This window comes from Lacerta agilis, chromosome 10 (assembly GCF_009819535.1).
Source record: "Lacerta agilis isolate rLacAgi1 chromosome 10, rLacAgi1.pri, whole genome shotgun sequence".
Lineage (NCBI taxonomy): Eukaryota > Metazoa > Chordata > Lepidosauria > Squamata > Lacertidae > Lacerta > Lacerta agilis.
The window spans coordinates 2125643-2138136 of record NC_046321.1 but is presented as its reverse complement, the minus strand read 5'-3'; the positions used below and the strand labels follow the sequence as shown (position 1 = coordinate 2138136).

General features: G+C 52.2%; 2 protein-coding genes across 3 annotated transcripts in view; one reads left to right on the top strand and one right to left on the bottom strand.

Annotated features, from left to right (window-relative positions):
* Positions 1-971: 971 nt before the first annotated feature.
* LOC117054020 (struthiocalcin-1-like) lies at positions 972-6935 on the top strand. Its single transcript, XM_033162457.1, has 5 exons — positions 972-1053; positions 3847-3944; positions 4740-4877; positions 6234-6348; positions 6823-6935. The coding sequence occupies exons 1-5, from the start codon at positions 987-989 to the stop codon at positions 6882-6884; spliced, it is 480 nt and encodes a 159-aa protein (XP_033018348.1). The 5' UTR covers positions 972-986; the 3' UTR covers positions 6885-6935.
* Positions 6936-11237: 4302 nt separating this feature from the next.
* The window catches only part of CPT1B (carnitine palmitoyltransferase 1B), a 36295-nt gene continuing 35038 nt past the window's right edge, over positions 11238-12494 (bottom strand). For both annotated transcript variants that reach the window (XM_033162466.1, XM_033162465.1), the window contains exons 18-19: positions 12153-12245; positions 11238-11615 (exon numbers count right to left, since the gene is read on the bottom strand). In XM_033162466.1, the coding sequence (XP_033018357.1) occupies positions 11526-11615; positions 12153-12245 (183 nt within the window). In that variant the 3' untranslated portion in view covers positions 11238-11525. The remainder of the gene's footprint in view (positions 11616-12152; positions 12246-12494) is intronic.

The following is a 12494-nucleotide window of genomic DNA, read 5'->3' as shown; positions in this document are numbered from 1 at the left end:
TGATCTCTCTGATAAGAGGACCATCCTTGTCTGTCCGGTTTGCTGAATCTCTCTAATCTCTTGTTTGCCTGGGGAGGAGGGGGGGCGAGGGTTACATCTGCCACATGTCCTGCAGAGAGCCGGAGCTCCCCAGATGGAGGGGTATAAAGGCAGAGGAAGCCACCCATCCCCTCCATCGGCTGACCTGGAATCGCCTCCCTTTGGGAAAAGACAGACAGGTGAGTCTCTTCCCATTCCTCTTCCCCTTTACGCTAGAAAGTGGCAAGCTCTCCTTGGTTGACCGGCGGGATTAGCCAACTGACCTTTGGCAGAGGATTTATTTTTTTTATACCTTAAAAAAGGGGAAAAAATCATAGCCTTTTAGCCGGAGATTTGCTAGTCCTTTTGAGCAAATTTGGCACCCGACGCCGAGCCGAAGAGCCCACGCAGAAGGAAAACTCTCTGCGTTTTGCCAGGCCCGTTGTTGTCACCTTGCAAACAGGTGCTCAACAGAACAGCAGTGCCTAGAAAAATCCCAATGGCGTCTTTGCCCTGTCCCTTCTGCTTCCCCCTAAGGATAAATCAGAGCAAATGTCAGTTCGGAGAAAACCCAATAGATGTTTGCTCTGGTTCAACGGTAAATTATCAGGTTTCGCTAGGGGGAAAGAGGTGGGGCAAGAGCAAGTCCGGATGAAAGCATAGAATCGTAGGGTTGGCAGGGACCCCCAGGGGCCATCTAGTCCAGCCCCTTGGAATCGCAGCAAGAGAATCCCTGGCAAGGGCTGGCCCGGCTGCCGAGATGCTAATGAAATACTCAGCGGCATATAAATGCTTACAAAGAAACAAAGAAACAAACAGCACTGGCCACCCCAAGCAGTCGGTTCAGGGATGGAAAGGTTGTCTCCAAACATTTCTGCTTCTGGCACTGAATGGGTCAGGACCACAGAGGCACCCTTCAGTCCTCTCCTCTCTCTCTTTCTTCCCAGAGCTGAAGAAGAAGCAAGAAGATGGGTCTGGTTTCCTACTTCAGCCTCGGGCTCCTGGGATGCCTGGTAATTGGACCCTTCATGAATGGTGAGTTCTCCTGAGACCCCAATGGGCATGGATGCCCCCCTCACCCCACCCTGTCTCTTTGCACCCTGCAAATCTCAAAGGGATCTTCCTGGCCCAGTAGCCTATTATTATTATTATTATTATTATTATTATTATTATTATTATTAACCTAACAGGGACACAAGGCAGCTTACAGAAAAAAATAAACACAGCTACAATTCAGAAAGCAATTAAACATTGATAGTATAGATCAAAACAAAATCGAAAATTCTTTCTAGTAGCACCTTAGAGACCAACTGAGTTTGTTCCTGGTATGAGCTTTCGTGTGCATGCACACTTCTTCAGATACCTGTGTGTGTGTGTGTATGAGAGAGAGATCTAGTAAAACATACAGATCATTGCAATAAAAACAACCCAGTGTCTGCGCTTTCCTTAAAAGCAGTCAGTTCGCTAAAGCCTGTGTTAAAAGTTTTTAGCTTTTTGTATTTGCTATTTTATTTTTTGGAAATAATTTTTATTTGATTTCAAAAGTGTAGAATTATGACAATACATAATACATACCCATGTTTAGATATTTCTCTGAATCTCCAGACTCCCCCCTCCCCTCCATGGGTCCTGTTATCAACTGCATATTATTTCATGGTCCATTTTTAACATCATGTTGTCCATGATATTTGCTATTAAAATCCTGCTGATGTTTTCATCTGCTTTAATTACAGTGGTTTCCTGGATAAATTATAAATCTCCCCCACTCTTTATTGAAGTTTTGGTCCTAGCTTTTTGACTGTGTCGTTTTAATTTGTCCACTTTGAGTCTCGATCTGCAGAAAGATTGGCATACCAATAAAAGTACCGGGTGGGTCAGGTTTAAGGTGCTGCTTTTGACCTTTAAAGCCCTTTGTGGCCTAGGACCCTCGTACTTACGGGACCGCCTCTCCTGGTATGTCCCGCAGGGGACCCTAAGGTCCATGAATAATAATAGCTTAAGGGTCCGGGGCCCTAAAGAAGCCAGATTATCCCCCACCAGGGCCAGGGCCTCGATGAAGTGGATGAAGTGATAGGCATGATAAAGTAAATGTTACATGGAAAAATACGAGAGAGACATTGCACTACCTTTGAAAATCTTTAATAAAAATATTTTTAAAAGGGGGGGGGGGAGTTCTGCCAAGTGCTGGAAGTGGTAAAACTTCCGTAACATTTCAGTCTTCTGCTCCTCGTTGTCTTGAGCGATATCTAAGCACTGCATGGACAGCATCCCGTAATAATATCCTGCATCATTGAATCGGCTTTCTGCCACAGCGTTGCGACTTAATTGTTCCAACACTCGGTTCGCCTGTCAGCCTTGTGGAATGCTTTTTGGGCTTCTTCAGATCTATCATTTTCCGCCAGCCACTGAGCGTAAGGAACATAGACGTCATCCTTAAATCCAAGGTGCATTTCACATAAAGCAAATGCCTCATCCCACTGCCGAGTTTCCACATGGAGCTGTATCAAGGCCTTTTCAGTGATGGCCCCGACCTGGTGGAATGCTCTGTCCCACGAGACTAGGGCCCTGCAGGACTTGATCTCCTTCCGCAGGGCCTGTAAGACACAGCTATTCCGCCTGGCCTTCAATTTATCCTGATCCTTCATTCCCTTTTCTATGAAGAAACCCTTCTGGGACCCCACATTCAAACTCTTCCCTGGTCTCCTTGATGGCCCTAGCAGGACTAACTTGGCCAGTTAGCCCCGGCGATGCTACATCTATATTGTATTTCATGCTGTTTTTAAGTCCTTTTTAATCAGTGTTTTATATGTTTGCATGTTACATGTCGTCTGTCATGTGTGTTGTCTGTTAAGTGTATGTGAGCCTGTTCCTTGCATCTCTGCCATTTTGTTTTCCTTGCGTCATTTCAGTGAGCCAGAGAAAACCAGAAATAATTACAAAAATCCAGTCTGAGAGCCTGTATGTTAGAGATCTTAAGAGATTATGGTTATAAAACTGGCCATCAGACTGCCCTTCTTAAGTGCACATAGTTTAAACTGCAAGCTTGCTTCAAATTTTTAGTTTAAAGAAACCATGTTGGACCTGATCAACTTAAACATGGCATGTTTTAACCCTCGACTGGGAGCCACCCAGAGAGGCTGGGGAAACTCAGCCAGATAAATTATTATTATTATTATTATTATTATTATTATTATTATTATTATTTACTGGTATGCCCTGGGTAGGACCTTAAGGTCCTCAAATAATAACTTTTTGGAGGTCCCGAGCCACAAGGATGCTAGGTTGACTTCGACTAGGGCCAGGACCTTCTCAGTACTGGCCCCGACTTGGTGGAACAGTCTGGCACAAGAGACCAGGGCCCTGCGGGATTTGGCATCTTTCCGCAGGGCCTGCAAGACAGAGCTGTTCCACCTGGCCTTTGGGTTGGTTTCAGTTTAACCCTGATGTTTCATTCTTTTGGTGTGGTTGGTGGGCTACTTAAAAATGAGGCTGCAGTCTCAATTAAATTTTAAATGGTATTTTAATCTGTATTTTTAATGAATCGTTTTAAGTTTTTGTTGTGATTTTATTGGTGTTAGCCGCCCTGAGCCCGGTTTGGCAGGGAAGGGCGGGGTATAAAAATTATTATTATTATTATTATTATTATTATTATTATTATTATTATTATTAAAATAAGAAATAAACAGCCCAAACCCTTTGTGCCCACCACTGGAATGGGGCGTGCTACGCAGAGATGCCCCCCCTCGTCCTCCTCTCTCCTAGCATGGGGGGCTGGGGGCACCCAGAGGGTTCTGCATCTGTCACCATGACGTGCTGTGTCCCACGCAGGAGGTGTCCGTGCTGCAGAGTGCCCCAACAACTGGCTGTCTTTCGAGGGGAGATGTTACGGCTACTTCCCCCAGGAGGTTTCCTGGCAGCATGCGGAGGTGAGCAGCGTAAAAGGGGTCCCCCCCAAGATGGGGTAGGAGGGAGCCCTCTCTCTTTGTGGGTCCTGCTAGCAACACGAGTAAGGATGCGGGTAGCGCTGTGGTCTAAACCCCTGAGCCTCTTGGGCTTGCCGATCGGAGGGTCGGCGGTTCGAATCCCCACGAGGGCTTGAGCTCCTGCCAACCTAGCAGTTCCCAAGCACGCCAGTGGTACCTTGATTTACGAACGACTCGACTTCCGACGTTTTCGACTTCCGAATCATTCCCGGAAGTGAAAAGATGGCTGCCGCTTCCGAAATTTTCGAGTTACAAAGGGGAAGCGGCGGCACGATACCTCGACTTACGAGGTTTTCAATGTGTTTTTTATCGACTTGCGAAGTTTTCTTCCGTTCCGAGATGGCGCCTTCGACTTACGAAGATTTCGACTTACGAGGGCGCCTTCGGAACGGATTATCTTCCTAAATCGAGCCAATCGGAAGCAGCAGAAGCCATGCCAGACGTTTGGCTTCTTAAAATCATTCAAAAACCGGAACACTCACTTCCGGCTTTCGATTGTTCGGGAGCCGATTTGTTCGGGAGTCAAGGCGTTTGAGACGCTAAGTACAACTGTATTTATTAAATTTCTATAAGCTAAAAAGTCCCAAACTCTGCACCCTTTCCCCACAGGGGAGTCTCCCCACCCCATTGATAATTTTGGTTGTGAACCTTCTCCATCTCCTTTTTGAGGTAAGGCAACCAGAACATGACTCAGTATTCTGAATAGCTTGGACTCACCTTTCCCCCTCCCTCGACTAGAATGAATGTCAGCGCCTAGGGGGACACCTCGCCTCCATTCTGAACAGGAACGAGCACAACGCCGTTGCCAGGTTCCTGCAGCAGGCCCAGAGGTGGGACGACGAAGACGTCTGGTTCGGGCTCTCCATCCCTGGCAGGGTGAGTGAGAAGCATCATTGCCCATCAAAGAACCGTAGCCTTGGAAGGAGGCCCCGAGGGTCATCTAGTCCAACCCCCTACGATACAGGAACATGCCTCCATATACCGCTGTTGCTTGGGTGCATGTTTATGTCCCGGCGTCCATGTTTCCTCCAGCTGTGGCACGCAGCGGGTCATGCAGAGAGACACTGGGGGAGGCTGGAGCACCTGAGAAATTGCTGGGAGGGAGAATTCAGGCTCTCAACCACCCCCAAATGCAGAATTTCCACAACCCCAAACACAGTTATCCTCTGACAGGACACTTCTGGGGGTTCCCCGCACAGCCCCTGAGGTTTGGTTGGCCTTTACTAGGGACCAATCCTTTGGTGTGGGAGGCTCTGCCCTGTGGAACTCCCTGCCAAGGGAAGTTCAGCAGGAACCATAGAATTGTACAGTTGGAACGGACCCTGAGGTTCATCTAGCCCAGGCATAGGCAAACCCCGGCCCAACAGATGTTTTGGGACTACAACTCCCATCATCCCTGACCACTGGTCCTGTTAGCTAGGGATGATGGGAATTGTAGTCCCAAACATCTGGAGGGCCAGAGTTTGCCTATGCCTGGGCTAGCCCAACCCCCTGCAATGCAGCTGTCCAATATGGGGATCAAACCTGTAAACAGCGGCAAACAGTGTCTCTCGGGTGCCTGGGGCGGCAAACGGGAGGCACCCCCTCCTCTCTGCTGCTCCATCCGCCCAGCAGCAGGAAGGGAGAGTGTGCGCCGGCCGGCCAAGCGAGCCGAACCCCGCTGCCCGGCACCCCGTCCAGGTCAGTGCTGCTGATCCCGGTGTTCTTGAGAGCCGCTGAGTGCGATGGGTGGCTTGTGGGGCCGTTGATCGCGCTCGGCGGCTCGCAAGGTCGCCGGGAGCGGCAGCACTGGCCCGGGCAGGGTCCCGGGTGGCAGGGCTCGGCTTGGGGAGTGGTGGGAGGGGCCGCCAAGTGTCACCCCCCCCTCTCCTGGAGCCCAGGGTGACCCGCCTCCATCACCCCCCTAGCCACGCCACTGCCTGCAAACTTGGCGTTAATCAGCACCACACTCTAACCAGCTGAGCCAACCAGGCTGTCATCCCCACCTTCTTTTAGATGCCATCTTTAAAAAATGGTGTTATTCACACAGTCCTTTGTGATGAGAGTTTCCTTCTAGCAAGCAGTATTTATTTATGCATTTGTTGTATTTTTTAAATTTTTATTTTTTTGAAATGTTACGTACCGCCTTGCTATGTTTTTGTGAAAGCCCGGCCCCTAAATGCTCCAAATCCCACAAGGGAGAGACGTTCCGGCCGGCTCACAAATGCATTTTCTTGTCTTCCCCATTTTCAGAGCAGCAACTGGGCCTGGGCAGACGGAAGCCCCGTGAGCTACACAGCCTGGGAAAAGTACAAGAGCTACCCTGCCCTGAAAGGCGAGCATTGTGCTGCCCTGGACGAGTCTTCAGGTGAGGAAGTGTGTGTGTGAGAGAGGGGGATTTTAGGAGGCTCGCTTAGTTCTGGGCACCGGGCAGCGTTCGCGGCAGGAATCATTCACGCTCGGCACTGTCGATCTGCGGACCTCCCTGCTGCAGGCTGCTGCGATGAGAACTCAGTGGGGTGTGACGCAAATGGTAATGCAAAGGCCACGCGACATTTGTTAGGTGGGTTCCCGTGGCAACGTGCGTGTTTGTAGCAGGGTCTGCGGTGAACGAGAAGGGAAGGAGCTATGGAACTCGCTGCCACAGGAGGCAACCCGAAAAGGACAAAATCGTGGAGGGGATGGCTAGCAATGGCTTCTGAATCCCAGTTGCTGGAAGCCGCAGGAGGGGAGAGGGCTCCGGTGCTCGTATCCTGCATGTTTTCCTTTTGGGGCATGTGGTCGGCTTCTGCGAAAACAGGTTCTTCCCAGGACTGACTCCTCCCTCTCTTTCCTTCTCCAGGGTTCATGCTGTGGGACAACGATTCCTGCTACGACCGGAACCCCTTCGTCTGCAAGGTGTAGACAAGCCCACCTGGTGGGCAGGGATCCTGGAAGCTTCATCACGGACCACAACCTGCCCCGGCATGGGTGGGTGCCTGGACGCCCCAGTCTCCCGTCTCCAGCCCTGCACAGACACCCCCCCACTACACATCCCCTTTCTCCCTCCCTCCTCTCTCGAATCAGCCCCACCACCCAGATCCCTTGCTCTGACTCTGGACGCCAACCCAGACAGGCAACAGCACAGAAGCTGCAATAAACCTCTCTTGAGCATGTAGAAGGCACCGTCTCTGTTCGTTTTCTGTGGCGGGGGGGGGGGGGGCGCTGAGCTTTTTTAAGGGGATACATGGAAATTGGGACCTTCTATAGCAAGCCCTCGTTTTCATGCATCAAAGGCTAGGGGGGTCCTAACTCCTCCTGGCTCTGGGGTGGCCTCCTCTCCCCTGGTGTCCTCCAGCTGGTTGGACTACAATCCCCATCATCCCCTGCATCAGATGGCCACAGAGGCAGTGGATGAGGGGATTTGTAGTCCAAAACAGCAGGAAGATGCCAGACATGCCTGGTTAGCTTTGCTCTCCGTTCAAGCCTGTAGACTTGGAAGCTACCTCCAAGAATCATCTGGTCCAGGGGTGGCCAACTCCCAAGAGACTGCGAGACAGAGTTAAAAACAGGCAGTGATCTACCCCCTTTTTTGGGGTTCAGGTCAAAGTTGTTGAGCTTTTTTTTTAGAAAGGAGGAAGGCCCATTTTGGGGGGTTCAGCTTCTTTGCGGGGAGCCGGTGATCTACCAGTGATCTACCGCAGACATCCAGTGATCTACTGGTAGATCACAATCTACCTGTTGGACATCCTTGTCCAACCCCCTGAAGTGCAGGAATCCCAAACTCTGCTTCAAAATCTCCAAGGAAGGAGAGCCCACAACCTCCCTGGGCATGTTTGCTGTGTGGCCTTCAGGGGACGGGGGAGACTTTTCCTCGGCACGTCCAAAGCGATAGCATTGCTGAAGATAAAAGTCTTGCAGGAGCGAGGAGGCAGGGCTGCAGAGGGCAGGCGATGTGGCACGGGGTCAAGAAGGCAGTTGAGGCAGCCCCAAATCGGAAAGGGCTTAGGTCGCCCGCATCTCCCTGTGGGGCAGCGAAAAGTATGGACAATGGCACTCTCATAAAGATGGGGGAAAGAAGGGAGGCCTCTAGCTGATACAGGAGATGGTGGTTTTCTAGAAACCTGGTATCTTTTCATAGCATTGTCCATCAGAAAGATCTCTGGCACCTTCTGGAATCACTCCTGCAACTGTGGCAGAAAGTCGTTCGCTTGATGTTTCTTCCATAGCCTAGCGGTATGTTTATGGGGAACCGTTGTGAAAATCAACGAGACACAAAGATATATGAAGGTGATGCAGTCAGGGATCTGGTGCCATGCCATCCCAGGGTTCTGAGTGGCCCATCTGGGTGCTTCCAATGCCAAACCAGTGGAAGATGAGCTGCCCAGAATCTCAACATCCACAGTGGCTGTGCCAAGCCCCAAGGACCTCTCCTCCCCATTTCCCTCCCTGGGCAATCCACGGCTGTGTGAGAGAGTTAATGGGCGGGCCTTAGCCCAGGCTTGACCTGCTTCTCGCCCTGCTTGCCCTTTCTCACACTGCTAGTCAGTGTGGTGTAGTGGTTAAGAGTGGTAGACTCGTAATCTGGTGAACCGGGTTTGCGTCTCCGCTCTTCCACATGCAGCTGCTGGGTGACCTTGGGCTAGTCACACTTCTCTGAAGTCTCTCAGCCCCACTCACCTCACAGAGTGTTTGTTGTGGGGGAGGAAGGGAAAGGAGAATGTGAGCCGCTTTCAGACTCCTTCGGGTAGTGATAAAGCGGGATATCAAACCCAAACTCTTCTTCTTCTTCTCTTCTTCCTTTGGAGAAGCTCCCTCATCCCAGCCCCCATCTTCATGCCCTCCTTAAGATCTGACCTGAGCTCAGCATACCTCCAGTGGCAAATCCTTTGAGGAAAGATGAAGGGACTGGCAGCGTTGGCCAAGAAAAATGTTGGGCTGTGTGTGGGAGGGAGAGGCTACAAGACTCTTGGGGAAGCCCTGGTGGGCTCGGTGCTACTTCCTCCTGTGTAAGCATCCGCACGACTGGGCTCCTTAAGTGGAATCCGAGACTTGCAAAGAATCTCCAAGAAGCTCTCCCAGCAGGGACGCTCAAGAGCTGCCTACTTTGGGGTTCGGAGATGCACACACTTCTTTCTAAATTTTTCGGATTCAGCTGAGTTTTCATGGCACTAAGAATAAGAAACTGGGAACCATTAGGCAGCTTCAACATGGACGAGAGCAGGGAGGGTCTGTGCTGCAATCGAGGGCCAGGGCATCCCTGGATGTCTCCTCCCTCCTCGCCCTGAGCAAGGCTGTTGACTTGGGTCCAGCCTTGCGAATTTGGCTCCAAGGATGCGTTGCCAGTAGCCAAAAAACTGGGGGGATTGGAAGGTTGCCAACGGAACTGGGTGTGGAAATGATGGAGGAGAAAAGACTGGGGTCCATCTTGGGTGGGCTGGCTGAAGGCAGGCTGGCTGGGAGAGAAGCCTTGGACTCTAAGGCTGCAGCGGTGTAGGGGACAAGCCCCTCTTGGAATGATTGTGCTGCAAGATATGGACTCGCTTCACGCAGGCTGAAGGTGCAAATCACCTATAATAAAGTGCAAGTGTCTCTGCGTCCAGTCCCTTTGCCCGTGGGATTGCGCTACTGCGCATGTGCCCCACGGACAGCCGTTGGGATTTGGAGCGCAGAGACGCTCTGCGCATGTTCCTGATGTTGCTAGGGCAGCAGTTTGGCCACATATGTTCTAGCGCCCGTTAATTTAACGGGGTTAATGTACTAGTAGGTGAATAAACCGTATTTCTTGAAGCTATGACAGTCTCCGTCAAACTAAGGGCTGCGGGCTGGATACGGCCCAAGGGACTCAATGATCCGGCCTGCACTGCTGCCTGCTGTCACCGCCCGCTCTTACCGGCGCAGCGCAGCACGGCTGCCCACTTCCAGGTCGGCGGAGCACTGGAAAGAGCTTGTGCGCATGCACAAGCGTCATTTCCGGCGCACTTCTGGGTCTGAGGAGGCCGTGCACAAGCCATTTCCGGTGCTCCGCCGACCCAGAAGTGCACCGGAAATAGCATGCGCGCACACGTATGGGTGCACGCTCCCCCGCCCTCTGGCCCACCGCAAAATCGGCGCTGGAGGAACTGGCCCGAGGCCTGTTAAGTTTTCCGACCCCTGGTCTCTGCCATGTCTCAGGACTCCAAAGGAACACAGTGCTCCTGGAGTCTTGCAGAGAGAGGGGTTGGCACCCGGCTTGTGTTACAATACTGAGCAAGAAAGACCATTGGTCCGACAGGGGGGCTTCGCCACACATCCAATTGCCCTGCACCTAGAAAGCACTGTGTGTGTAGTGTAGCCAGTGTGGTGTAGTGGTTAAGAGCGGTAGACTCATAATCTGGTGAACCGGGTTCGTGTCTCCGCTCCTCCACATGCAGCTGCTGGGTGACCTTGGACTAAGTCACACTTCTCTGAAGTCTCTCAGCCCCACTCACCTCACAGAGTGTTTGTTGTGGGGGAGGGAGAAGGGAAAGGAGAATGTGAGCCGCTTTGAGACTCCTTCGGGTAGTGATAAAGTGGGATATCAAATCCAAACTCTCCTTCTTCTACTGGCCCCAGGGATTTTCTGCTTTCCTATCCAAGTGGTTTTACGCTTGCCACGCTGCTTTCCCCTGGAAAACCAGCTCTTTGGAACCAAATCAGCGCAAATGTCAATCTGAGGAAACCCTGCTGGCCGCTTGCTCCAATTCAGCGGCAAAGTTTGGAAGTTGCCCCCCCCCCAGGGAAACGAAAGTGCAGGTGAGCCCCTAAAGCAAGGCAGCTTCCTGTGCCCCTGTACCCCAGCAGCTATGTGGCAAGGAGGTTATGGCTGCTGACCAATACCTGGAGTAAGCCTGCGATTTTTCGGGGGAAGATCCATTCTTTGTGCCTTGGCTGGGGCTGGGGAGGGATGGGTCCTGGGAATGCACACATAGCCCAAGAAAAAAGCCAGAGCCACAAGGAACACCCACCTCCCCCCCCCGCTACTGTGCTCCAGCCTCTCCCCCCTTCTGCATCAGGTAGCAATATCTCAGCTGCATGGGACACCCCCTGGCCCTCCTTGCAGCCCCCTCTCCAAGAGCCCAGCCAAGGCAGAAGCCAGCAGGCAGAGATTAAGAATAACCTCCCCCAGACACCCAGAGCAGCCCCCTCCTTGCCCACCTTGCATATGTGTGCCCCCTTTCCTCTGCCCCCCCCCCATTCCCTCTTAAGAGACACCTACAGCAGAGCAGCTTACAAAACAGGCTCACCGCCAGGCACCCGCAGCCAAAAGTGTTCCACCTTTATGAGTGACATCGTAAATACACCCTGCCCCACCCTCTTGCCCGTCTCCCGTCAGCCTCTGGGGTCCCTCCATGGGGTGCCTCCGCTGGGCAGAGAGGGCTGGGGGCGGCAGCTGGCAGTGGGGCCCAGAAGCATCCTCTTGCTTTCCGCTTGCCAGGAAGGAGCCAGGCAGTTGGCCGGGTGTGTGTGCGTGTGTTCCTTGTGGCTCCGGTCAGAGTGGGGGGCCCAGGACAGAGGGGGCACCGCCATCAGAAGCCCAGCCCAAGCTCAGTCGGCCGCTTTCTTGGCTGGCGTTTCAAACAGAGCTGCAATGTCCAGCATCGCCCGCTGGATGTTCTTCCCAAAGCGCTTGGAGTCCTGGGGAAGGAAAGAGAGTTAGGAAAGGCAGATGGAAGTTTTTCTCCCTTGTGGAAGTCCAGTGAAGCTGAATGTTGGAAGATTCAGGATGGATAAAATAACTTCTTCATGCCACACATTAACCACGGAACTCACTGCTGCAGGAAACAGTGGTTCCCCCCCCCCCGAGTTGGATGGTTTTAATAGAGGATTAAAGACATGGAGGATCATAAGTCTATGCTCTGTCTCCGCAGCTGAATCAGCACCGCTTCTGAAATAACCAGTTGCGGGAAACCAAATTAGGGGAGAGCCGCCTTGCGTTCGAATCCTGCTTGCAGGTTTCCCACAGCCATCTGGTTGGCCGCTATGAGAACAGGATGCCGGACTAAATGGGCCATTGGCCGAATCCAGCAGCCTCTTCTTATGACAAAGGGTGAGAAGGACCCGCCCTGGTCTGCAAAGGGATGCTCAGGGCATTTTTGCAAACGGGCCTCATCCCCATAGCCCCCAGGAGACCCCAGCCCTGCAGACCCTCCCTCCCTCCCCATGCACGCTCACCGTCTCAGGGCTGGAGAACTTGCTGGAGATGTGGAAAGTGATCAAGTTCTCTCCAGCAATGATGTAGGAGACGCCATAACCGTCGTCAGCCACCTGCAGGGAGCAGAGGGAGAGGCGCTTAGGCCCACGGCAGAAAGGGGGGGGGGCAGTTCTGCACCAGAGGGAAAGTGCAGTAATGGCAGAGGGGCAGTAGGGGCTAGTGGCACCAGCAGGTGTCAGAGGCCGCCTGCATCTCAATGCCACCTTCCCGGGGTCTATCAACAACAACAACATCAACATCAACAAATTTATTATTTGTACCCCGCCCATCTGCCTGGGTTGCTTCCAAAATGTCTAAAAATA

Excerpts from the sequence above, each read along its gene's own strand:
- LOC117054020 (XM_033162457.1), top strand. The coding sequence starts at position 987 with ATGGGTCTGGTTTCCTACTTCAGCCTCGGGCTCCTGGGATGCCTGGTA. Across the intron at positions 3,945-4,739 it reads TTTCCTGGCAGCATGCGGAG|AATGAATGTCAGCGCCTAGG; the intron begins GTGAGCAGCGTA and ends TCCCTCGACTAG. Across the intron at positions 6,349-6,822 it reads TGCCCTGGACGAGTCTTCAG|GGTTCATGCTGTGGGACAAC; the intron begins GTGAGGAAGTGT and ends TTCCTTCTCCAG.